The 23,895-nt window shown below is 49.0% G+C and overlaps 9 protein-coding genes across 9 annotated transcripts; 6 read left to right on the top strand and 3 right to left on the bottom strand.

Moving 5' to 3' along the window:
* Nucleotides 1-1,806: 1,806 nt before the first annotated feature.
* EI90DRAFT_3129065 (WD40-repeat-containing domain protein) lies at nucleotides 1,807-5,756 on the top strand (the record flags this gene model as incomplete). The annotated part of the gene is made up of 9 exons (XM_039064153.1): nucleotides 1,807-1,851; nucleotides 1,920-2,063; nucleotides 2,141-2,569; nucleotides 2,626-2,772; nucleotides 2,830-2,985; nucleotides 3,037-3,066; nucleotides 3,125-3,640; nucleotides 3,700-3,937; nucleotides 3,994-5,756. The coding sequence occupies 9 exons, from the start codon at nucleotides 1,807-1,809 to the stop codon at nucleotides 5,754-5,756; spliced, it is 3,468 nt and encodes a 1,155-aa protein (XP_038912138.1).
* A 2,278-nt stretch (nucleotides 5,757-8,034) lies between these two features.
* Nucleotides 8,035-9,044, top strand: EI90DRAFT_2181994 (uncharacterized protein). The gene has a single exon (XM_039052661.1). The coding sequence runs from the start codon at nucleotides 8,233-8,235 to the stop codon at nucleotides 8,773-8,775; it is 543 nt and encodes a 180-aa protein (XP_038912139.1). The 5' UTR covers nucleotides 8,035-8,232; the 3' UTR covers nucleotides 8,776-9,044.
* An 85-nt stretch (nucleotides 9,045-9,129) lies between these two features.
* EI90DRAFT_3129066 (uncharacterized protein) lies at nucleotides 9,130-10,550 on the top strand (the record flags this gene model as incomplete). The annotated part of the gene is made up of 9 exons (XM_039064154.1): nucleotides 9,130-9,159; nucleotides 9,210-9,232; nucleotides 9,291-9,387; nucleotides 9,465-9,701; nucleotides 9,788-9,896; nucleotides 9,956-10,035; nucleotides 10,093-10,212; nucleotides 10,273-10,358; nucleotides 10,412-10,550. The coding sequence occupies 9 exons, from the start codon at nucleotides 9,130-9,132 to the stop codon at nucleotides 10,548-10,550; spliced, it is 921 nt and encodes a 306-aa protein (XP_038912140.1).
* Nucleotides 10,551-10,799: 249 nt separating this feature from the next.
* On the bottom strand, nucleotides 10,800-12,087 carry EI90DRAFT_2873000 (ribonuclease H2, subunit B; the record flags this gene model as incomplete). The annotated part of the gene is made up of 7 exons (XM_039053864.1): nucleotides 10,800-11,013; nucleotides 11,066-11,147; nucleotides 11,205-11,405; nucleotides 11,465-11,677; nucleotides 11,734-11,814; nucleotides 11,869-12,006; nucleotides 12,057-12,087. Coding segments are annotated over 7 exons (960 nt in total), but the record flags the coding sequence as incomplete, so codon positions are not given.
* A 2,958-nt stretch (nucleotides 12,088-15,045) lies between these two features.
* EI90DRAFT_3281891 (putative ribosomal protein S28) lies at nucleotides 15,046-15,810 on the top strand (the record flags this gene model as incomplete). The annotated part of the gene is made up of 5 exons (XM_039066859.1): nucleotides 15,046-15,049; nucleotides 15,112-15,176; nucleotides 15,263-15,406; nucleotides 15,530-15,685; nucleotides 15,793-15,810. 5 exons carry the CDS (start codon nucleotides 15,046-15,048, stop codon nucleotides 15,808-15,810), a joined length of 387 nt encoding a protein of 128 aa, XP_038912142.1.
* A 343-nt stretch (nucleotides 15,811-16,153) lies between these two features.
* EI90DRAFT_3073509 (uncharacterized protein) lies at nucleotides 16,154-16,669 on the top strand. The gene is made up of 3 exons (XM_039061444.1): nucleotides 16,154-16,341; nucleotides 16,392-16,475; nucleotides 16,531-16,669. Exons 1-3 carry the CDS (start codon nucleotides 16,191-16,193, stop codon nucleotides 16,602-16,604), a joined length of 309 nt encoding a protein of 102 aa, XP_038912143.1. The 5' UTR covers nucleotides 16,154-16,190; the 3' UTR covers nucleotides 16,605-16,669.
* An 845-nt stretch (nucleotides 16,670-17,514) lies between these two features.
* EI90DRAFT_3073511 (uncharacterized protein) lies at nucleotides 17,515-19,479 on the bottom strand (the record flags this gene model as incomplete). The annotated part of the gene is made up of 7 exons (XM_039061445.1): nucleotides 19,026-19,479; nucleotides 18,885-18,993; nucleotides 18,643-18,858; nucleotides 18,531-18,534; nucleotides 18,413-18,465; nucleotides 18,130-18,356; nucleotides 17,515-18,023 (listed from the first exon to the last, which is right to left on the bottom strand). The coding sequence occupies exons 1-7, from the start codon at nucleotides 19,153-19,155 to the stop codon at nucleotides 17,515-17,517; spliced, it is 1,248 nt and encodes a 415-aa protein (XP_038912144.1). The 5' UTR covers nucleotides 19,156-19,479.
* A 291-nt stretch (nucleotides 19,480-19,770) lies between these two features.
* Nucleotides 19,771-21,023, top strand: EI90DRAFT_3000097 (NADH dehydrogenase; the record flags this gene model as incomplete). Its single annotated transcript, XM_039056308.1, has 6 exons — nucleotides 19,771-19,840; nucleotides 19,890-20,003; nucleotides 20,057-20,079; nucleotides 20,150-20,247; nucleotides 20,331-20,875; nucleotides 20,933-21,023. The coding sequence occupies 5 exons, from the start codon at nucleotides 19,771-19,773 to the stop codon at nucleotides 20,590-20,592; spliced, it is 567 nt and encodes a 188-aa protein (XP_038912145.1). The 3' UTR covers nucleotides 20,593-20,875; nucleotides 20,933-21,023.
* Nucleotides 20,798-23,830, bottom strand: EI90DRAFT_3146735 (urea transporter; the record flags this gene model as incomplete). Its single annotated transcript, XM_039065451.1, has 17 exons — nucleotides 20,798-20,875; nucleotides 20,933-21,121; nucleotides 21,183-21,380; nucleotides 21,412-21,435; nucleotides 21,494-21,580; nucleotides 21,633-21,800; nucleotides 21,935-22,012; nucleotides 22,069-22,125; nucleotides 22,185-22,358; nucleotides 22,388-22,417; nucleotides 22,471-22,560; nucleotides 22,778-22,849; nucleotides 22,988-23,096; nucleotides 23,156-23,249; nucleotides 23,314-23,541; nucleotides 23,594-23,645; nucleotides 23,699-23,830. 17 exons carry the CDS (start codon nucleotides 23,828-23,830, stop codon nucleotides 20,798-20,800), a joined length of 1,860 nt encoding a protein of 619 aa, XP_038912146.1.
* Between the last annotated feature and the right edge of the window lie 65 nt (nucleotides 23,831-23,895).

A 23,895-nucleotide genomic window follows, 5' to 3' on the forward strand; every position in this document is an offset into this window, starting at 1 on the left:
TTAGACAGGCGCTTGGAAAGGAATGCCCTCGAATAGGATATTTGGATGAAATCGTCGGAACTGTGCTGCTGGGGTGTTGGCTAGTTCCGAGTTGCTGACTGCTCTAGCATACAGTAATATTGCGGCCGCACCCAATTGTCCCTGGTAGCACAAATTATACGAAAAAACACACAGACAAAAATGGTATCCCCCGCCTGTTAGGCCAACCCATGAAGCTTAGTCTATCCTCTCGTTATAAATGTACGATGAGAGCTGAGCATCGTGCGAATGATGGTCATGCCTGCGTTGCTTCCCCAACCGTTGGGCAGGTGAGGTATTTGGCGAATTGTAACGTTCTCAATGGCATCTGATTGGGCGAGTGGAGGCAGTGTGTCCCCGTACTCATTGCGGACTCGGAGGATGCAGGAAGGGCCATGACAGCCAACTTGTGCATTAGAAATTGAAGTGTTGCCCAATGGATCGAAGAGCATGCCACACACCTGAATTACGTAATCGATATCGAAATGGAACCGACAATCCTATGGCCAGAACCACCACGGGCGAGAACAATAGACGACCTAGTTGGAGGGTGAAAATGGAAATACCGGTATCAGCTAGGAAAACCTGGGCGAAGGAACACAAAGACGGTTTGGAAAAAATGGAAACTTGATAAAACCCACACTTACTATACACTGACGGATCACTCGCGTATGACCAGGGCGTTCGAAAAATAGGATACGGGTTCGCAGCCTACCACTGCGCGAATGTCATTCTCGAAGGGAAAGGGGGAGCAGGGCCAAGGGTAGAGGTGTATGATGCGGAAATGGAAGGTCTGGCGCAGGGATCAGAACACCTCAAAGTCTGGCTCGACGAGCACTTCTCGAAAGAGGACATACCTACCCTCTCAACCTTCTCAGACAACGCCGGGCCCTTCAACGCATGCTGGAAACCTCCCCGGCCTAGATATCCAACAACCACTACGATCCCGCGAAACCGTTCTGGACCTGCTAGATAGACGCCCACACTGCCGCATAGAAATCAAATGGGTCCCAGGTCAAAAGGGAACAAACGCGCTGACATCCTGGCCAAAGAGGCTCCAACCCCCTTCCGAATACTCCTTCAACGCCTCAGCGGCATTTACGCGCACCTTAAACAAATGCCGCTACGAGATCGAATGGATTTCCTACTGAAACACGGACCCTAAACAACGGGTACCATCAGAATACTATATATGCAACTGCTTAGAACCACACCTTCGCCCCACCAAACGCTTCACATCACTATCCCGCAGATCTTTCAGCTGCCCTGTACAAATCCGCACTGGCCATGCCTCTATCGGACAATACTACAAACGGTTCCTCCTAGAAGAGGACCCCAGTTGCATCTGCGGAGAACTCATAGAAACGAGACAACACATACTTCTGGAATGCCTTGTGTACAGCTTCTACCGGGATCAGACAGCGAAAATAATCTGATCCTTGCCGACCTCCTGGGAGAGGGGAAAGGCATTGAGCGGGTAGCAGGTTTTCTGTCAGCGAGCGGTGCATATGAGAAGAGGAGTGACCGAGTAGATGGGGGAAACCCCGAGACATGACATTCGCTTTTAACGATTTTCGACATTGCCAACCCAAGATCGGACAACCCATACGCGACGACTTGAGAGTGGAGCAGTGTTTGGGGCATTTCTTGGGCAGAACAGGCAAACATACCCAAATCGGACTTATCTCTTTATTTTTCACTTTATTTTCATGTATTTACCCGACCCGTGCCTGCGAGCAGCCATGGTTTGCAGGATAAATATCCAGAATAAACAACGACAACTACATAATGGCTGGCGTCCAGATCTCTGAAGGCATGTCGCCACCATCAATGGTACGTGTTCCAAGCTTTCGAGGTGGAAGCCAGGCTAGAGTCCTAGCGTTATTTCACTTATCTAGTAGATGTCTCTCCAATGTATTGAAGAAATTGATGAAGATTTCGATTCTGGTCATCCTCCGCTGATCCGTAATGCGCTGACATCTGGTGGAGAGCTGTCGAGTATCATTTTTTCTCAAAGAAGCGGAGAGATTGAAGACCAGCATCCTGTGAGCGACTATTTGGTGCCCGATTATCCGCCACCGGCATTGATGTGACGGTATCGTTGTTTCCTCGCCCTGCTCAGGAAAGTTTTTTTGGGACAGCATCCGGCTTGAATGTTCTTGAGCCAATCGAGGATAATGAAAGTATCCACCTCACCACAGGCACTCTAGCACGTACCTTTTCTCCCCATTCCAATGCTAACTTTTCCACACTCTCCGTCTTTTCCACCTTTTCGAATGGATCGGTTCTATCGATTCGGAGCTCTGGGGGATCATATTCCCTTAAGGATCTTTGTGATAATGTTATCGATAAACATCTATGGCTTCAAATGACGAGAATCATCAGCACTTCCTGCTTCTCTCAGTACATAAACTTTGTCAGACATCGCTTCCTTGTCCTCCAGTTGCGCCGCCCGGGGAAAAGGGATATGTGGCTACGTATCGATCGAAGAGCTGGAATAAGTCTTCTCTCACTCGTGCAAAAACTCGGTAAAACTCGCGCCCATGATGTGGTGAGAGGTTGCATGCCCCCGATCCGCTGCCGAATGTACCGCTGATGCATTTGTAGGCTCAGCTTTCGGCGTCTGAAGAAGCTCTCATAGGAAAGGCGAGCCGAGAGAACATTCAAAATTTCAAAAAACAACCCTTTCTCGGTGATTTTGGCGTCTATCTTCGCATTGTCAGTGAAGAACTGCTGGAGTATAAAGTCTGGCCGGTATGACCCCGTGGCGATAAGACCCATGAAGGGAGCTCATGACTATGATCGCTCTAGGAAAACTGCTGGATGTTTTGTTCACTTTTGCAAGAGCATCTCGGAACCTCAGGAGATGGGCATTACACGTTCGGGGGGTCGATTGCCCGCAACATAGCACCTCTTATTCGAGGGAGAATATCTGAACGAGTGGCGACCAATGTGACACCCAACACGGTACGGCATATGTGATATAGTTCAATTGGAGCGTTGTTAATCCAGCATCAGATCATGACGGCTTTACAAAGCCAAGGTTCCGTATGTGTTCTTTGTATCGCGGCGTGCTATTGTTGTTTACAGTTTGATCCCAAAACAGATCTCTAATCCTCCGTGGCAACCATTGGACTTTGTGAAGCCAAGAGGATGGCTTCCTCATTCGATTGGGACATTTCTTGCTAAGATCGCTTACCCAGCGCAGGGCCTGGATGCACGTCAACATTCGCATGACATTCTAGAGTGGATTACGGACTCTTCATTCGCCACTCACCTAGAAAAGAACGATCTTCACTCTCGTATTACCGAGTACTGTATCGAAATCCTTGACGGTTTACCGGAGGGAAATGTTCTTCAACTCCCCAACCCTTTAATACTCAACTCTAACATTCCAAACCTCGCTCTCAGGATCGAATCAAAAATCTCCCCTGATGTTCAATATGCTGCGCTATATGGCCTTCTCCATATAGCGGAAGTTGAAAACCCTTCAACAGAGTTAATCAACAAACTGGAAACCTTCATTGCTAGATCAGCAATAAAATGGCTAGAACTCTTGAGCCTGCTTGGGGCAACGAAGAATGCTCTTATTGAATTAGATAAAGTCACTACGTGGTGTGAGGTATGCGATCCACATTTGACTAGCCGATTGTCGGCAAGATATGTAATGCTAGCCCACAGAACCAATCACAACACCGGAATCTGGGGAAGATTCTACTCCAACTCTTATTGCAACATCGTCGTTTTGCATACCAATACCATAGAGTCATTTCAGCTTCTGCTGGACATATCGCCCATTCGGCTCCGTCTGATCCCCCTGACCCGCCTCCGCAAAGACAAGGTCGTGAATCATCTTCTGAACACCTCCCAACGGTGCAAGGGCACGATTCTGGATGGGAAGGTTGCCTCAACACGATCCGTGGGCACACTGGTGAAGTCAACGCAGTTTCATTCTCACCGACGGATCAAGGGTAGCTTCCGCATCCCTTGACGAGACGGTACGAATTTGGGATGCGGTGACGGGGGAAGAGCTCAAAGTCCTCCGACACACCAAGTGGGTCGACTCCGTATCATTCTCCCCTGATGGATCGAGGCTAGCCTCAGCATCTGGTGATAAGACAGTACGAATCTGGAATGCCGTGACTGGGGAAGAGCTTAAAATTCTCCGAGGGCACACCAAGTGGGTCAACTCCGTCTCATTTTCATCTGATGGATCGCGGATAGCCTCCGCATCCAGCGACAAGACAGTACGGATCTGGGATACAGTGACCGGCGAAGGACTCAAGATCCTCCGGGGCCACACCGACTGGGCTAACTCGGCCTCGTTCTCACCCGATGGATCCAGGGTAGTTTCAGCATCTCGTGACAACACGGTTAGGATCTGGAACGCAGGGACTGGGGGAGGGCTCAACGTTCTCCACGGGCACACTGGCTATGTTAACTCGGTCTCATTTGCACCTGATGGATTGAGGTTAGCCTCAGCATCCCGTGACAACACGGTACGAATCTGGGATGCTATGACGGGAGAAGAACTCAAGGTCCTCCATGGGCACGCCGATTGGGTCTACTCGGTTTCATTCTCATCCGATGGATCCAGGATAGCCAGTGCAGCCATGGACAAGGCAGTGCGAATTTGGAATGTGGTGACTGGGGAAGAACTCAAGGTTCTCCGAGGAGACAGTGACTGGGTCAATTCCGTCTCATTCTCGCCTGATGGGTCCAGGATAGCCTCAGCATCTCATGATAACACAGTGAGAATCCTCGATGCAATCATTAGGGAGGATCTTAAGGTCCCCCAAGGACACACCGATTGGGTCAAATGGGTCTCATTCTCACCCGATGGATCCAGGGTAGCCTCGGCATCCCGTGACAAGACGGCACGAATCTGGGATGCAGCGACCGGGGAAGAACTTAAGGTTCTTCGAGGACACACTCGTGGAGTTAACTGCATTTCATTCTCATCTGAAGGGTCGAGAGTAGCCTCGGCTTCCGGCGACGACACAGTGCGAATCTGGGATGTGGTGACCGGGGAAGAACTCAAAGTCCTCCGAGGGCACACTGCTGCGGTCAATTCTGTCTCGTTTTCATTTGATGGACGTAGAGCAGCTTCAGCATCCGATGACAAGACAGTACGATTGTGGAATGTGATGACCGGAGAAGAAACCAGGGTCCTCCGAGGGCACACCCACTGGATCAACTCGGTGTCGTGTTCATCTGACGGATCGAGGATAGCATCAGCATCCAGTGACAGGACTGTACGAATATGGGATGCGGTAACTTGGGCAGAACTGAAGGTGCTCGAAGGGCACACTAGCGAGGTCAAAACCGTCTCATTCTCATTTGATGGATCCAGGTTAGCCTCGGCATCAGATGACAACACGGTACGAATCTGGGATGTGGTGACTGGAGAAGTGATTTCTGTCCGCAAACACTCCAGTTCATTCGACATACACATGGATTCATTTTCCGATCCAACCGCCATTCGCTACGAATGTTCATTTGCCGAAGTCAAACACGATGAACTTAACGGCATCTACGTCTTTATCGGAGCATGCGGAGCCCCTCATTATATTGCCCCTTCTTATATAGGCGACATCATATCCACTTGGAAGGTTTCGCGTGATCGGCAAACCATCGCTATTGGCATGCATAGCGGGGGGCTCCTCATCGTCCATGCACCAAAGACATACCATTGTGTGCGACCTCCAACATTACCATTTGGGACTTTGCTTGGCTAAGTGGTGTCCTTGAGATTGTTTTGACACACTTCCATTACATCCCAACGCCCCAGCATATGGCCGTGTCTGCAGTCTTCGAGTTCAAGTCGTGTATATATATACAATGCAGAAAGCTTGACCAGGTCCGACCCTTCTGAGTCGCGCCTCAGCTAGCTTGCCGTCCTACCTCACGCAAATATGAAGTATTCAGGCAGCGCGCAATGCGCACGAATTAAAATCACGCCTCCAGATATATTCATCCAAGGCGGCAAGCTACCTAGCTGGCTATCCCTGTTCGCTCTATCAAACAGCAAAACCGAATATGACGCACAAATGTATGACACATGCATACGGAAGATAACTGGAATAAGAATATTGTCAGCCTTCATTCCCGTAGACGTGTCTGCGATTAACACAAGCGAGGATTATTGTTTTGACCCTGAATAGACGCGTGGCGTGCTGGCAGCCAAGGGGATTGCAAGCTATATTGAAACGAGTGATTGAAGTATCTGGCAGGAATCCTTCATCGAATGAACGGTATGTCGGGGAACGTACACCGAAACGCACGGTAGATACGTTGTGTTACTAGTTGTTCTGAAGAGGGAACATTGTTGGGTGGTGGACGATCGATGAGAGAGCGCCGAGCTTGGAGATACGTCGTATGCCGAAGGGAGAAACACGTCACTTCACTGCAAGGATGTGGAAGTCCGAGCCAGCTGTAAGATCCGACGACGCCCAGATATCGTCAAGAAATAACATACGGAGCTCAGGTTTGTATATATAAGTACTTGGAGTGCAAATGTCCGTGGAGTATCACTGGAGAATGATAACCATGCGTGGGCTATCAAGTCACACCCCTATACTTTGAGTCCCAAATTCACGAGAAAGTTGCTGTATGTAGTCCTCCATTCCCTGAAATGCATGGGGATGGGTGATTGGTTCGCGTAATTTGCAAGGGTGCACCATGAAAGTCATGTGATCGTCCAAAAATGATCGACCACCTAGAGGCTAGAAGCCCTATCGACAATAGCCAACGGGCTGTAAGCCATTGATACTGAGAAGGATGGCAGGACGCAAGTTGAATGTCTTCAGCTGAATGCCTCGAAAAGCACAACATTTGCATCACCCGGTTCCTAATTGATACTGCGAGTGGCGCCCCAAACCCGTGAAGCAGTCGTGGAGTTGGATTTTCCAGATTCCGCCGGAACCGGCGACGTCAGCAACTTTGAAACAGGACGACTTATAAGGGTACTCGTACTCACAATCGGGCTATACCATTGCGAACGAATTAATCGGATTTCGCCAATGCGCTTTTGGCGTCCACCGATAATACGTATTACGAGGTTGGAAGTAGATGCTATATTGGATCAAAACATTGATATTCAATATGGAACACGACCGATACATACTTGAAGACGCGTTCTTATCAAAGTGTCGTGGATGTGGCTGGTGAAAACGCATGATACTACCAGGGGGTAGCTGATGCCCAAGGCACCTTCGATCGATTGACGACATGATGCAGCCCAATGACATTGCCAGTTTATGCAATGACGAATTCTCAGCTAGCACAATACAATCACCCGCGATTCATGAGTTGTAATGGTGCCGTCAGCGAAAGGGTAGCAAATGCCCGCCACCTGCCAGACTGGGTGCGAGTCTAGCTGCCTGCTACTCTTTATCCTTAGCGTCAAAGAATTAAAAGTGCAAAATTACATGAGAGGAAGGCAGGCCGGGATGCTATAAAGCAGACACGCAGTGCATATCATCATCATGCTTTGCAGTCTGGTAGGGTGTTGTAGCTCGCTTCTCCCGAGACCATGCTATGTGCGTTTGTAGTGAGAAGCTATATTGCTTGAAAGCCTCGTGCTTGTGTAAGAAGAGTTATTAACGGAGTACATATAACTCGCTAGCTCCCACAAAGAAGATTAGATTATCCACTGCTACAGAGAGTTTCCAATTATAGTGCCGCCACAAAGTGCCGCACCAATCAACATGTAGGGTTATGAGTATCGCAGGGTTAGTTTCGACAGTTCTTAGCTGTCGAAAGGAACGTGTATTCTGGTGGAGGCGAACTGTTTCACTTTAGCCCGGGCAGGAATAATATTCTACTCACAACAAGCCCAGCTCTTAACGGGGTCGGGGAGATAGCGTGCCAAGATGATGGTTCGTGGAAAATGCAGATTTGCCACCGGCAAACAGCATTACACTGATGCCAAAGCCCACGAAGAGATCCCGCACGCTACCTTTGGTCGCATTATCCAACTAAGCTCAGGACCCAACCACATCGGAGAGTGAGGGTCCAGAACTCAAAACCAGGAAACGATATTTTGGAAGAGTGCCTCTCACTAAGTACAGACACATCCTGACACGCGGGAACCGCGGGACTTGACCAAATTCAACGATTCCCGGATAGGAGAGACCAAAGGTATCCTGAGACTAGCGGAATTCATCAAGAAGTTTTGAAAGACGGAGGGACACGAGGGCCGAGAAACTGGGGATGAGAGAAAATGGCAGAGGAAACAGAGGCGGACAAGGGAGGAGGGTGATGACGATCCCTCACGACTCTATCAACAGTCTGGCTAACCCTCAGAAAGTCTACGGGGATCGCCAAGATAACAGAATGAGAGAGCAGATGGTTTGTGTCAGGTTCATACATGGCGGTCGAGTTATGATCCCTCATTTGTGCCGCGGAAACGGGCCTAGATTAGCTACCTCGAGACAGAGCGATGAGGCGTTCGAGTGGTGTATGCGAGAGAAAAGGCATTGCGAGGTGCTTCCACACATGATATACATGTCGCGCGCTATGAAGCCAAGTGCGAATTTACTCCGCACCGCCATTCTCACGCCCACGGTATTGGGAATACGCATATCCCGGTTGCCACGGCAAGCTAACATTCTCCAGGGTGTTGCTGTATGCCTCCACTATACAACGTCGATGCGAGGTGACCCCGGAACGCCACTCGAGCAATTCAGACGGCAAAAAAGGTTGCCTTTGGAATCAACCGCGGTCGCGCCATATGATAACCGACGATCTATATGATACGCTCATATTGATGTACAACCTATAAGCGACTGTTGATAAGATTTATGAGTGCCGAAATTAAACTTTCATGTCAGAAGGGACATCTGTGCCGGGTTGAGGTGCACATAATTCAGGAACCAAGGGCACTAATAACAAAATTTGGGAGGAATTGAGGGAATTCACGGGCGAGAGCTCGACCTTGCGAAGTGTGGGTTCGGGATACCTAGCAGGTGCTGAGGGGCGTGCAGTACCCACCGTAACGGTGCAACCCGGACGATGTAGGCGTGACACAAGCCAATGAGAGTGGATTCCCACGGGGCGGGTCTCTGTAGCTCACACACCTGAGTTCCCCTCCGTTTCTCGCCTTCCCCTATGGCAATCGATCGCTTGGCAGCCATAAGGGTGCGTCTTCTTTGAGATATCGTGCTCCGTCACTCACTGCGATGTGACAGGCCGGAGGTGGGGGTGGTTTTCAGTGAGCTCCTAGTTGCCTCAGCGCGAGCAGTAACGTTATGCATGAGGGACAATTTTAGTGATTCTTCCCGTGAAACTCCAGCAGTAGGACCAAGTCCAGAAAGTTTCACATTGGCTGCACTGGATGGCAGGGCACCAGACGACGATTTCTCTGCGGTGGGTTGCAGCAGCTGTGCAGGCTCCTTCTCAGACCGGCACCCTCTCACACCTCACACTATTCATGTTTCAAATAGATATCGGCCATCGAGGACCAGCTGGCCGGCTACAAGGCGGCTGTAAAGCACATCTCAGAACTTCATACACATTCCCTTGGGCTCACAGATGACGTTGCCCTTCAACAAGACACGGCGCAGCTCAACCAAGCTCAAACGGGATCCTTCGAAATAAGTAGCGACATAAGGCGCCGTATTCAAGCTCTACACAATAAAGCCGAGAAGAGCAAACCGCGGAATGTTGCCCTCGCTCAGCATGTAAGCTTCACTCGCCGTGGTCCTTGCGGCCTGTCAATTCCATCATCAAACATTTTGTAAATGGACTTGGGACCGGCTTGTTACAGGTGGCACGGCTTCAGGAGAAGTTCAGAGAGTCAATTCAGGAGTACCGAAGCATGGAGCAAGGGTACCAGGCCCGTTACAGAGAGCGTGTTGAGCGGCAATTCAGAATTGGTAATCGGACACTAATGTCTTTCTGCTTCCTCTATCTGACTTGAGTTTTGCGCGTTTAGTCAAACCAGATGCCACCCCTGAAGAAATTCGTACCGTCATGGACGATCCCGAAGCAGGCGCTCAGATATTCTCTAATGCAGTTAGTCCTTTTAAGAACGTTGCGTGGCTGTCGCCAATGCGAAATTTCCATTGTTAGGTCGCCACGTCAAACCGTTACGGAGAGTCTCGGGCTGCTTACAGGGAAGCCCAAGACCGGCACGCAGATATCCGTCGTATCGAGCGTACCGTGGAGGAGCTTGGGCATCTGTTCAATGAGGTCAAATGCATTCTCTTTCATGGCTCCCTTCTGCATCATTGACCGAACGATGCGCATTAGATGGCTGTTCTTGTTGCGCAAGATGACGACAAGATCAATGCCGTTCAGCAAACTGCTGCAAGAGTCGCGGATGACCTCGAAAAGGGGTAAGCAGTGATCGAAATCTCCATGGCAGAATGATGATGCGAATGTCTGCTAGAGAGGCGGCGGCGCAAACGGCCGCCGAACACGCAGCAGCGGCGCGAAAAAAGCGCATCTGGTGCTTCGTTATTTGGCTCATCATCCTTGCAGTGGTTGCTATTGCCGTGGCGGTGCCCCTCTCACAAACGCTCCACTGAAGACGTAGCATTTCAGTCGACCATTTCTTCACACATACTCGGGTCTTCTCCATCTCTTCGTTTATTTTCTGTTGCAAGAGTGTATGTGGATTCGTAGATATTCTTTTCTATGGGAAGCTTGCTTGTGCATAACCGGCGTACACACGGTACGCTTCAATGTAAACCGCAGTCATAGTTCGAACTGCGGAGTTAGTTTAATGCAATTAATGTACACACTCGGGGCCGCTACGCCTCGGCTTTCAAGGCTTCTTCCTTCTTGAAGAACTTTGATAGTTTATTCATGCCACTTGTATCCACCTTCTTGAGTGCTTCGACGCCTCTGGATCCTTTGGCTTTTTTGACCTCCTTGGGATTGGCTTTAGTGTTCGGAGCTGAAGCCTTCTTTTTGTTGTTGATTGTTTGCTCTAATGAAGGCGATTCTTCAGCTGCAAGCTTGGCCACATATTTATCGAGCTCCTGCAGGCTGCGGAGAGTAGTTCAGGCTAGGTTCTTAGTTCTGAAATCGAGAGACATACTCATAGCTGTCCCTTAATATTTGGCTGAGGTCGGGAGACAGGTATTGGGAGACTGCATCACAGGCGACTTTTAACCTTGCCACTGGAGGGTTGGTGTCAATAATCAAGCCCAACTTTTGGTAAGAAAGAATGAATTAACATGCCGCAACAGATTCTAATTGCTGTCCATTAGCACGACCATTCTCCTGTTCCTTGTATAACCCTAGGCGAGCAAGCGGCCTAGAGAACGATGGGAAGGCACCAAATGTTCTTGGGTCTACCAGTTTTCCTACTTTTGCTTGGAGCAAATCTAATAATTTACGTTCGGAATACTTGTACATCACAACGTCTTCTGCAATTTCTGTAGAAGACCAAGTAAATTTATCTCCTTGGGATGGAAGTGGATAAGAATAAACTCACGTTTTGTTTCGCAGGCACGATTGAAGGCTGTTCGGATGCATGGGAGGGAGGAAAGGGAAGTGATATCTGCAGCTATTGATTGTGTGTTTTGTTTGGAGTTCTCATTGGATTGACTGGGGGAGGATTGGACGAGAGAGTCAGGAGGGTATAATCGATTTGCCGCTTCTTCGAGTATATCGTCCAGTGTTCGGAATCGGTGTTCCAAACCAGCATCTAACTATGCATGAGATATCAAAAACTCGGCCGATTCAGTGGTGCTGCAGTCTCACATACAATGGGGAATGCAGCCCGTAGGAATGGGATTAGCAAGAATGCTGGATCTATCGGTGTGAATAATAGAAGTTCCCCATCTGTGGACCATGTAGATCATAATCTTAGTGATGTATATGAGCCTAAAGACTTACTAGACTCAACGTGGTTGTCAATGAACCATGACCGTTGTACGTCAGGAGAGACACATTGGACCTCGAGTATCCGAGATTGTGACCCTTCTAAATTCTCATTATCAGGCGATTCGGTAGGCAAGAAGAGTGACGGGATCCCTTCTCACAAAATAAGCTCGCGTCTGAGGGTTAATGCCAAGCATGCGCACCAGTTCTCGGATGTGGCAGATGAAGAAAGCGATACGATGCCCTCAGGGATCCTGTCCCTTCTGACACGACTAGCGCCAAAGCATACGAGATAAGAATGATGCTGTAACGCGTGCTTTCTAAGCTATAGTGATGTTAACTCACCATTCGGTACAATTGCTACTCGAGTGCTCATACCGACCTTGCCTTGCTTACCGTCGGGACGTGAGGCGTGTCAAGAGGTTTGATTCCGGATTTCGCGCGTCTCATGCCAGAATGAGTGAGGCTCAGGCTCAACTTTGGACAGTGGTTTGTGGATTTGGCATAGTCACTGGGTTCCAGACCCCAGTTCATAAGAATCCGCTACCATACACTTTGTTTCTCTCCATGAAGCTCCAAGTGGTCACGTCGCGTGTTCCCATCAACAAGTCTTCGCGGCCTTGCCGAAGAGCGTGTCTGCGTTCGATCTGCATAATGATACTGCAAAGTCTCCTTCAGTGTTCGAGGTCTCTTACTCTATCTCAGCCGTGATTAATAAAACGGAAGGTGATTTGTTGGGATACGTTCGAGGAAGCGAGCTGAAGTTCTGGGATGTTGTGACTCGCTCCTGTGCCAAAATCGTAGAAATTCAATCTCTTCCTCCTTTCATGGTCTGCACAGACTTTCTTTTTTAATTTTAATTTTTGCTTCTGATGATACAGAGCCCCGATGGTGAATTCACTGCAGCCTCCCTGAACAAGGCAGAAACCTTGCTCGTATTACCAAGCCTACTCTGCATTTTCATAGAACGAGCCCACTTACTCTTGCTCACGTCAACATCTTTGTCGATATTAAATTGTACAAAACCTTCGGAACCGTTACGCACTCTTCGTCTTCCTTCTGGAGACCCTGTGTCGATCTTATCTGGCGTTGGCGACAGTACAGTAGTTGTTGGGTGCAGATTTCATACCTCCATATCGTAAATCCTGATCGTAGAAATTCGTCCGTCTTCCCTCTTGGTGAGGCAGATATTGAACGACAGTGCCCATTAAGAGTAAAGTATTTAAAATCCGTTGGGACTCAGATCAACACGATGGCTCTGGCTGATTCACCTGCTACCATTCTTATTGGGACTTCGGCGGTAGGGAGCTCCTTTGTCCTGGGCAATGCGGCAATGATTATTTTCTCTTACAGGTTTCCGACTCAATCTCTTATTGCGTGGGTGTGTATGCGTATGCTCCCATTTCCGCCCTCATGACAGACTGACACGTTTATATAGAGAGTACACAGTCATTTTGTAACTCAGCCAAAAGCTCAGGAAACCCGCGCGACTTCGACCAAGAAAATCGGCAGTTCCGCCGAAACTTCAAGTTTCAGGTATCACCAGGGCAGTTGCGGAGGTGGAGGATCAAAGAGAAACTTCAAGCTCTGTGGTATATCAACATAATTGGGATGGTTCATCCCACGTAAGTATGCAATCCTTTTGGTGCTGGCGGTGCTGGCGACGCTCATTTGAGTATCAATGCGAGGGACTCAGGACTGGAAGTCCAACGCGATAGCAAGACACGCTCTGTTCCCAACGCTTCTCTGCCTGGGGTTCATTCTGCTTTCATAGGGATTACTTGGGCCTTCAAATCCTCATGTGTCTCAACGAGATAGCTCTAATGTCAATGAAGTCCGAACACTGAACATCGGGAAGTTAGATCTCCTCTGGCCGGGGCCTGCATCATCGAGATAGGTCAAGTCACAGGAAAGTGGGACGGGTCCTGAATAATGAACACCAGCTTTTCAAGGGGAGCACTGAACATTCTGTAGCCAGCGATAGGCTGCCGCCAGATATCGTGGGCCTAGTTGGGGTTACTGGAACTGCCCTGCCATATCCATGTCATGACGGTCCGGCCACGGACTTAAAGGGTCGGCGCAGGGAGCCCGTGGAGGATTGGGGTCGAAGGCTGAACACTTGGGTTTGGCTACAATGACAGCCGCCCAACCTGGGTGCAGCAATCATCGCGACACTTACTTTTGCACTGCTTCCCTGGGGGAGTACCTATCCCCTCTGTTAAACCCATCAAGTACGAACGCATTGGAAAGTTCGTCGGCGGAAAACCGGTCTGTTCGCCATCGCCGTTGACTCATCCACGCACTCTTCTCGGCTGGGCTGAGCCATCGCCCCATATCCGCCTCCAAACTGCTCCCGAGCAATAAACTCAGACAGGCGATGTGCATTCGCCTGGAACATCCGGTAGATCACACATTAGTCGTCTCATTACTTATAGAGCCAATTCGGCCAGTGACCTCAAACTGCTCGTTCTACGCCATCGCTTTCTGGCTCGTGTTCTGAATGGCCTCCGAATCGCCTTGTGTTCCTATTCAAACTATAGATAACGGAAAAGGAAAAGAGAGCCACGCTCGGGGAGAAAATGAACCAAACAGCTCTCGTTCACGACCTCGCCGTTCAAATTCTGCGGCTTATGGCGGTAACCTGAATGTCAAAAGGGAATCTCCAACAACTGATGAGAGATGGGATGTATGATCTTCGTGTGGAACCGAGGCAGGAGCTGATCGGACTACATGTGGATCTCGCGAAGGCTGGAAGGGCATGGAGAGTAGGTCACCTTTCCTAGATATTGCTACATTTTTGCTGATCTCTGCTCGGGCCTTGTTGTAAACTTGGCATGGAGTGAGCTACATGAGGCCCTAAAGGAACACTTGATGGACTACAGGAAACTCCGATCGCACTGAAGGGCTGAGAATGCGAAAACGAAGATGTATTAGGGGACTGTTATAATTATGATGAATTCAACTCTTTAAATGTATCTCTCGAATGGCATCCGTACAAAAAATCAAGCGTTGGGAGTGTGAATGTGGTTCTCACGCCGAACACTGCCACTGAGATCACTGGATTCGAATTTCCCTCCAACTATTACAGTTTTTGGTTTTGTTTCCGTCGCCTTCTCAAGACAGGTAAGACTCTGGAGAAGCGCTTAATCTTTGGGCTCATCTTTGTTCTCCCTTTGATCGGAATTGTTAGCTATGGGTAGGCGTTCTTGCGTCAATTGTTGCGTCTCAGATATCCCTGACATCGCGAACTGTCTCCAGGTTCCAAGCCTAGAGGGTTGAATGCCGCCCGGAAACTACGTGTTACTCGCAGGAAAAACCGATGGGTTAGCAACCTTTCCGTTAGCAATCGTGCATTACTGTCAGGATGTTAACTGTTATCTTGGACATTCCTTTCAATTGCAAATGACAGGCAGACAAACAGTACAAAAAGCGCGCCCTTGGTAACATTTACAAGACCTCACCAACTGGTGGTTCGTCACATGCTAAGGGCATTGTACTGGAAAAGGTCGGAGTTGAGGCCAAGCAGCCCAACTCGCCATCCGAAAATGTGTCCGTGTGCAGCTGATCAAGAATGGGAAGAAGGTTACTGCTTTCGTGCCAGTACGTCCCAATGAAGCTCAATTGCAACCTCGTAACATTTGAACTTCTAATTCTGCTTGTTGTTCGTTCCTTTTAGAACGATGGCTGCTTGAACTTTGTGGATGAAAACGACGAAGTTTTGATTTCCGGCTTCGGTCGAAGTGGCAAAGCTAAGGGTGATATCCCTGGTGTGCGCTTCAAGGTCGTCAAGGTTTCAGGCGTGGGTCTCTTAGCACTATGGAAGGAGAAGAAGGTTTGTTTCTTGTCTGTTTGACTTAATCATTTTTTTCATGCCTGGGAAACATAATACTAAATGAAACCTGTTCTTTCCTTTCCTCGTCCGTGCTTGGACTTCAATAGGAGAAGCCACGCTCATAGGCTGCTGTGTTTTGGGATTTCTTCGCTGTGGACTCATCATCATCCATACCTCACTCATGTCTGCTACCTATGCTGATATGCTGTAATCACAAATCCATGCCTTGATCAAACTGATATTTATTCGTATGTTCGTCCCAAGATGTTTTCAGTCCTAGTGCATGTCTGGGCTGGTCAACGATATTCGGTGAGCTGAGTAAATTGAATTGATCCATCATGAACACCAGATGCACTCAAATCGATCACTAAAGCGGAGGACTCTTAAACATGACGTGTAATTCTGTTATGGTCTTCGCATGCTCGCACTACGACAGCGGCATGAATCTTGCTATGTCAGCGGTCACATCGCCCTTTGGGCCGTACCTGAAGGTTCACTAAATTGGATGTTGTATTACCTGGCTAAGGGGCACTCATGGTGCTCGTGCCATGGTGAGGTCTGGCTGTCAGTGCCATGGCATATTGTTGGCAGCATGTGTGTAATCTGGGCATCTGGCTCCGAAATTCCGAAGATGGCAGTACTTCCAGTGGCCAGTCGCTCGGGACTTGATAGGCCCGCTTCTACTAATTGTGTCTTCTTCGTCTAGAACAAACCCCCCATCATGCACGCCGGAAAGTTTCATCAATCCATTGCCGACCGTGCCTCATCTCCTTCCACTGCTGTCCTCACTGTGCGTCGACGTCGCCTGTCTATTAGTGCCGCTGACGATCGTGAGGTGCTCTCAGACCGATCACACACCCGCAACTTGCTGTTGAGCCTTCAGACGACAACCAACCTTCATGGATGCCTGACTTCCTAACTTCGACCTGCATCCCTCTCGCTTCATGCCATTCTAGGGTGCTGTAGAGCGCTCCCAAATGCTAGAGCGCCTGAGAGCATTTTTCGGGTTTTCCTGACGTTGTTTTCGCAACAATATTGTCATCAATGTCTAATCGCCGTAGCTCACTTTGCCTCATGAAACTATACAAAAATTGCGAAAACCTCGGTTCTACATCCATCGCTCTAACAGCGTCTCAATGTCTCGTTATCCAAAAAGAACTGAACAATACCAACCCTAATGCACCAATCTATCCGCCTCTCTGGCTTGGCTCGCCGGGCTTGTCTCCGCCTTCACCGCTCAACCCTCTCTGCTCTCGTGGCCTTGGCACTCCGTTCTGTTATCGGTCCCGCAATCCATGCGATCCAATATCTAAATCCTTGCTATTCTTTTTTAATACACATAATCCCATTCGTGGCGCGCAGCGGGCCTCAGTGGTTTCTATGTCCGTTCGCATTGGGATCTCTTCGTGAAATCATCATGGAGAAAATCGATGAGTCTGGCTAGAGACAATGAGAAGGGGCTCTTGACGAAGGGACTGCGCTGAGGCATCCCTTCCTCCTCGCATTTCGTTCTTTCATATTGCTCAGAAGTCCTTCGCATTCACTGTGTTGATGCTAGCTTTGCGGTATCTCTTCAACCCTCGGCTGATCAATCTTGTCTGCTTAATTTCCAGCCGTTCCGTTGTTTCTTCAGATCAGAAAACGATCCACCTTCTCTTGCAGATAGTTCGCCTATGATTAATAATCATTGGAGCAAGCGTGATGAACAAACGATGAAGAATCGCCAACAGCCCCGAGTCAATCAAGTCTATCCATTGTTGGATATGGTTCTGTAGTCGGATGAGATCCAGCAGTTGTGAACCATAAACCTCCTCCGCTCCGAAGTGGCCTCATTTCTGTTTTAAATAGCTTAGAACGTCGTCATCGAGCGACCAAGACCCAATGGTATCGTTGGAAGCCTGACTTCCTTGGGCATCCTTCTGAGCATCCGTAGATGGAGGAACGTTTCGGCAATTGGTGCCGCCGCTGACTTGGCCTTTGGTTGGGGTTTTGAGATTGTGAAGTATGGGGGACCGAGCAGAGAAACTCCCGGTTTGAACGGCCCTTTCGGATTCAAGTAAAGAGATGCATGGCTTGACTTTGATGGGATCCTCGACTGCAATTTCCCGGACTCGGAGTCGAGGGGGTGATAACTTTGTGATTGGTAGAGAATGATGAATACTTTGTGTTGCAAAGTGATCACGGTCCCTCCTTGGTTGGACAGGGTTTGGTAGAGCAGTGGGGAGTTCCACATCGGAGGGCCTGAGAATTTCATTTGTTAAGGAAGACTGAGCCTTGAGTCCGACAGGGGTAAATGGTTCTTGACCAGAGTAAGTGGAGGCCAGGAAACGTTGATCATCTGGAAATGTGTCAGCGGGTCCGAAGTCAAACGGCAAGGACTATGGGGGCGGTAAAATTAGTATCCTCTTGGGGGAAGTTGGGGCTATGATTTCTAGTATGTTCACTCTCATTCGGGATTGTCTGCTGAGAGCTGGCGATCCTTCCTCTCATTCCTCGTTCTATCCCTACCATAAGCGATGGGAGTGGCGAGTACCTATATGAGTTCGCAGCAAAATTGACAAGTTTTTCATTATACACATCCTTGTGGTCCGAAGATTTTCGAGGGGTTGGCAAAAGGGATGGAGAAATACGGTTCTCCGCGCCAGTGTTCGCCGCAGATTCTTTCACGAATCTCTTCTCAAGTTTGGCGAATGCGGTTGTGGAGTGCGTGGAGAAGCGCCAGAAAACCGAGACCAAATTGGGGACGTGGGCATGGCGTGACCGAGGAATTCGGTGGGGCGCTGGCATACGGACGGTTTGGCGTCTTAGAAGTCCGACGCAATAAAAATTATTGAATTGAACGGACTTGCCTGGGAACCCATTGATACATTATTGACATTGAAGCGAGCTCCTAGTGACAGGAACGAAGGTTATCAGCATGGAAGGGAATGGAGGCGCCGATAGAGGGGGTGATAAACGATTGAGTTGTGCGGACAGCTTCAGAGACTGGATCAGATGGAAAGTGAGTGTATCTTCGCTGATTGGCGGTCCAGCGCATCGGACGACTCATGGGAATTTCTTTAGATTTTTGGAATACAGGAATTGCCACTGGAAGTGGCTGAGCAAATGCAGGAAACGAGGGAAGTCGTCTTGCTAAAGGATGCATCAGGGTAACTGTAGAGCTGATGACAGGACTAGGTGGGAGGGAGTATGAGGAGACACAAATTGGGGAGCATGGTTTAAGGAGCGCCCAAGAACAGGACTGCTGTAACGAGCATCAGAAGCAACACCGGAAGGATTTGTTGCGCCGTGGCTGCGACTACTTCGCGCTCTTGACGTGGAGGTGAAGGGACGGAAGGACCTGACTCAGGGGCTCCATGATTTGCGATACGATCCGCGGATTGCAACCAATAATTATGTGGATCAATTCGCCCTTCACTCTGTAGTGGAACGGAAGGCGCATGGTACATATTACTGAATGGTCGATCCATTGAACCAGAACGGCCTTCGAGATAAAAAAAGGGAACTGAAGGGACTGGAGAATATCTCCTGCAACCAAAGCTTTGGTTCGAGTCGGGCGGAGAAGGAGGCGCAATTTTTCTGAGAGGGTGATTGTCTGAAAGTGTGCGACACGTAGCTGCTAGCCATCTAGGGAGCCGCGCAGGTGACAACGACCCCTAAGCCAATCGTTAAATGGAAATCTTTTTGTTGGGAGCTGTCTCACGTCACTCAAAGGTCCATTGGGATGTGACACTCGAGCAGACTCAGGTCTTGTGGATATTTTAGGATCAAAAGAAAAATCTTCCCCACGAAACTCTCGGATATTCGCCGGACTAACTCGATTCCCATGAGATAATAGAGCAGAACGCGCTCGATCCCTTGAGCCATGTCGCACTGGTTGACCCGCGTGCATCGGACGCATCCTTCTAGGGAAACTCTTACTCCGATGCTTAGCCTTCCGAATACCATCCATATCACCTATGTGTTCAGAAAGCCCCAGGCGTGTCCCATAGGCAGCGGCGTAAGGCATCTTGAAGAGGAGGTGAGGCGTCACAGCCACACACGTCTTGACATGTGACTAAAGTTCTCACCTGAACGAGGTGTCGATGGTTCCTAAACTTCGAGCGGACCATACGCTCTACCACCTAAGCCCGAAAGGGTTTTGGAAGCGCCTCAGTTGGTAATCTATACCAGACCTATGTATTCATGTTAATATCTTCTTAAGGGGATGTGTCGGTCGTGAACCCTGAAATCAGCTATGGTGTGCCTTTACCAACCGTCAACCGTTATCCACAGCCAGCCTCTCGTCCTGAGATCCAAGCGACTCCAGCTACGAAAGGTGCGTCTACTGTGTGTCTCTCTCTGTAGTGAACTTGCTTATCTTCGTTTCAGCTTCTGATATCGCTCAGAACCCAGTTAGTCGGAACCCCAAAATCATGGCAGCATTATCTAACGGCGCCCATCTGTTTATTTCCATGCCTGCAGTACTGGAAGCGCGATGCTCGTCGAAATTACCCCCAGCTCTCTGTTGTCACTCAGGGCGAACTTGCCCGACTTGTACTTGGAAGTTCACAGCAGCCTGTGTATGTCTCATTCCCCTCAAGATCCATCGCTGGCTAATATTTTGAATCCATTATCTGTGCACCTTCGTCCCTCTCAATTGCAGATTGGCTTCACCAGGGAGCAAATCCGATGTGCGTCTGGCTTCAAAGTCGTCCGCTGATCTGACTGCCGCCATTGCCACTATCTCGACTGGAAAAACTTACTCCGCCAACAACCTTCCCCCCACCCCGCCAGCGCGTATGCGCTGGTTGGCCCAGATGGCTGAAGATGCACCTCATAACCCTAACGCCTACTGGCCCATGAAACTATACGGTGGACTTCCTGGCACTGCCGAAGCAGAAGCAGGAACAGTGCCTCCCAGCTAGAGTAATTTCATTATAATGCTCTCAGATCATCTTTGTCTTGATGCCAAAGAGTAATAGGGAAATCTTTTTGGCCTCTTGTTCATACCGAGCACTTTGGTGATAAATATGACTGGGATTCAGCAATAGACATGAGGGAACCATTCAATCGTGCATTTCATCTGCAGTAAAACAGGAGAACATCTCGATATATCGGGAAGAACGGGCATCAGGCATTCGTGCTTGCAGGCGGTCCTTGAGGATGAGGATGGTGGATGAACTTGCCGCTACCAGGGTTGTAGATGTCCTAAATAACAATAACGGACCGTCAACTCGTGGTCGAGACAGGTGACGGGTTCCACACCTTGATAATCCCTTTGCCCATTGCGATGAGCGCTTCACGACTCTCGTACAGTGGTAAAAACACGACCACGGCGATGGCACTAAAGACCCAGATAATACCAATAGTCACCCACGCAGAGTACCCGCGAACACCAAAAATCACGGATGAGAAGAACAGCGGAAGAGGGACGATAATAATAGATATAGCAGTCTAATGGCAACCATACAATCAACATCATATTGTGAAGAATCTGCAAGGGACGTCTGCTCACTAGGATAATTGAGCATGTCGCTGCAAAATTGAATGCCTTTTTCAGCTCAACCAGGTCCAACCCCTCTGGCATTAAGTTCACATCAGGGCTACGACCCTGGCCGATGCTTTCCCCATGTGAGGGTTTTTCTTCATCATCTTTCCCATGCTTTTCCCCTGTTTGGAATGGAAGTAGCTGGGATATCGCCCTCCCAGGTCTCTAATGCGCCCGCGTTAATAGCCCGGGTGACGTTGAAGTCGAAGTCCTCCGGCCACTATTCTCGTTGTATCGTTGAGCCCCTGATGAACTACTGGGCATGAAACATTACTGACTATGACTGATGCCGCAACTGCAATGATGCCTCCAATCGCAATCGCAACGAGGTTCCCCGTCAACATCTCGTAGTCGCCACCCGTAGTCTGTTGCAGCTGTGTGGGCATGAGGTGCACAAAAGGGGATATCCTGACGCACCGTAACATTAATTTTTCCATCATTGAGTTTGCTAGTCGCGATAAGCCAAGCCATAATACCAAAAACGAGACCAAGACAAGATCCTATGATGCATCCCATTTTATTTGCTTTCTTCCAAGTGATGCAGAGTGCAATAGGAACGACAGCAGATCCGAGAAGAGTACCCATCTATCGAACGACCGCATTAACCGGATTTCACAAGTGGTTGGTCAGTGGAAAAAAAAAAAACACGTACAAATGTCTTCAAGGCAACCCTCGGTGTCAGTGAACTGAATATGCAATTGACCAAAGTGCAGACTCACATAAAGCCAACCGAGATTTACTCCAATTTCTTTGAATATCACACCAGACAGGCCTATGAATAGACCAAACGCAAAAATCTGGAGTGTTTCCAGGCTTTCCATCATTTCAAATATCTCATAGAGACTGCACTTACACCAATCCGAGATACCATCAGGATTTGGGCTTCCGTAGCTTGGGGATTAAAGTACCTCTGTCAACAAACTTTCAGGAAACTGTACGTACGTGGCAACGGCATGGAAGTAAACGAACCTTGTATACGTCGTAAGTCAAGATCGAACTGACAGCAATGAGTTCCGCACTCGTTGCGCTGGTCACGGCTAAAAAAAGAAGAACAAGCATGATGGCAGCTCCACTCTTTCCAAGAAGTGCAGCAGCCGCTGACGGCGCAGGAAGCCCAGCGCCAACATCCGCAGGCGACAACACCTTCATGGCAGGGTCCCCTTAAGCGCCACGGCGGCGAGGCCTAAAGTAGTGGCGAAGGTCTGGAAACCAATCTGTGTCAATAACGGAAGGGATGAAGTGTCAGATTACTGACAAACGGGATAGAGAACCAAGCGAGACCGCCAAGCAAGAAGGCTCTGACAGTTGTCGTGCCCTTAGAAGCGATCGCACGCTGATAGTATGCCTGGTCGTTGCTAGGGGATTGGAAATTAAGGCGGAGTCAGTGTCTGAAGAAACGGGAGTAACCTACAACACGGTTGCTTCAAATCGTTCACCAAGGCGGGTAGAATTGAGTTTATGTCCGTCCTCGGGGCTGAGTGTTGCTCTTACCAAAATTACCAATGATCTAGAGCCTCCGTTAGTGGAATAATTGGTCCGGGAATAGGGAACTTCATACATACATTGATGACGCCGAAGATGAGTCCGTTCTTTGAGCGCATAGTCAAATAGCTTCCGTGTGCATTTCCGGAAACCTGGAGACGAATGAAATTTAAACGGTCCCTTCACTAAGCATTGGTAGAATGACACACAGGGGCGGACACGGCGGCCTTATTTTTAAAAACCATGGGTGAGCACGCTATTAAATCTCCAATACGCGCAAGAAAACCTACAGCAGTCAATAGTTCATGCATCTTCCTGAAGCTACCGATCTTTTCGCTCGTAGCGTAGACAGTAAAGACGAAAGTAAGAATGATGGCGAATAGAACAGTTGTGTGAGTGCTATATTGATCCTAGTCAGCGTCGTTTGTTCAAATGTCAACGAGGGAGCTAGGGCTTACTAGTCACAGAGAAGCGTGGCACGCATACCTCCTACCACCACGTAGATAGTTACGCCAATAGGAATCAAGAAGCACGCGGCAATAGTGTCCATTCCTAATAAATTGCTCATGAATATCATTCTTTGGTGCTGTATGTCAGGACGACGAAGCAAACTCGCCAGTCAAGCTTGTAACAGTCGCGCTCCCGCCTAGGCATAACATAGCACTGACGATCACGTTCGTGGCGAGACCAAAGAACATGAAAACTTGGTGTGCGACTGCTCCCCATCGTGCATTAACGACCTCAAGCCAGGTGTGTGCGCGAGGAGCGTTGGATTTGAGCTTGGCAGAGAGCATAGCGAACAGGAGGACTTGGATCGTTGCTCCTGAACCGTACCAATACGGTCCTAGACGTGGTGATCGTGTGAATAGGGACCCAGGACAGGGCGGATCACTGACCAGAGATACCATACTTGTACGCCACTGCACTAGACTGAAGTAGAGTTGCAGCCTATTTGGAGAGTCAGTTCAGTCGGTAGTAAAAACACCTTTTGTATTACACACCCATGTCCAGGCGGAGACGATACCGCTAGCAATGAGACCTGATTTGACAGATCGAGATGCAGAGCTGAACTCTTCGGTGTTCGATGGGGAGAATGGAGTGTAGCGCGCTTGGATCCACGTAAGCATAATCATGAATCCAGAGAAGAAAAACCGATTCCTGTTCAATGCAAAATTCATGCACATTATGGAGATCCACG

Source organism: Cantharellus anzutake (assembly GCF_015039405.1).
Source record: "Cantharellus anzutake strain C23 chromosome Unknown EI90scaffold_54, whole genome shotgun sequence".
In the NCBI taxonomy this organism is placed as follows: Eukaryota; Fungi; Basidiomycota; class Agaricomycetes; order Cantharellales; family Hydnaceae; genus Cantharellus; species Cantharellus anzutake.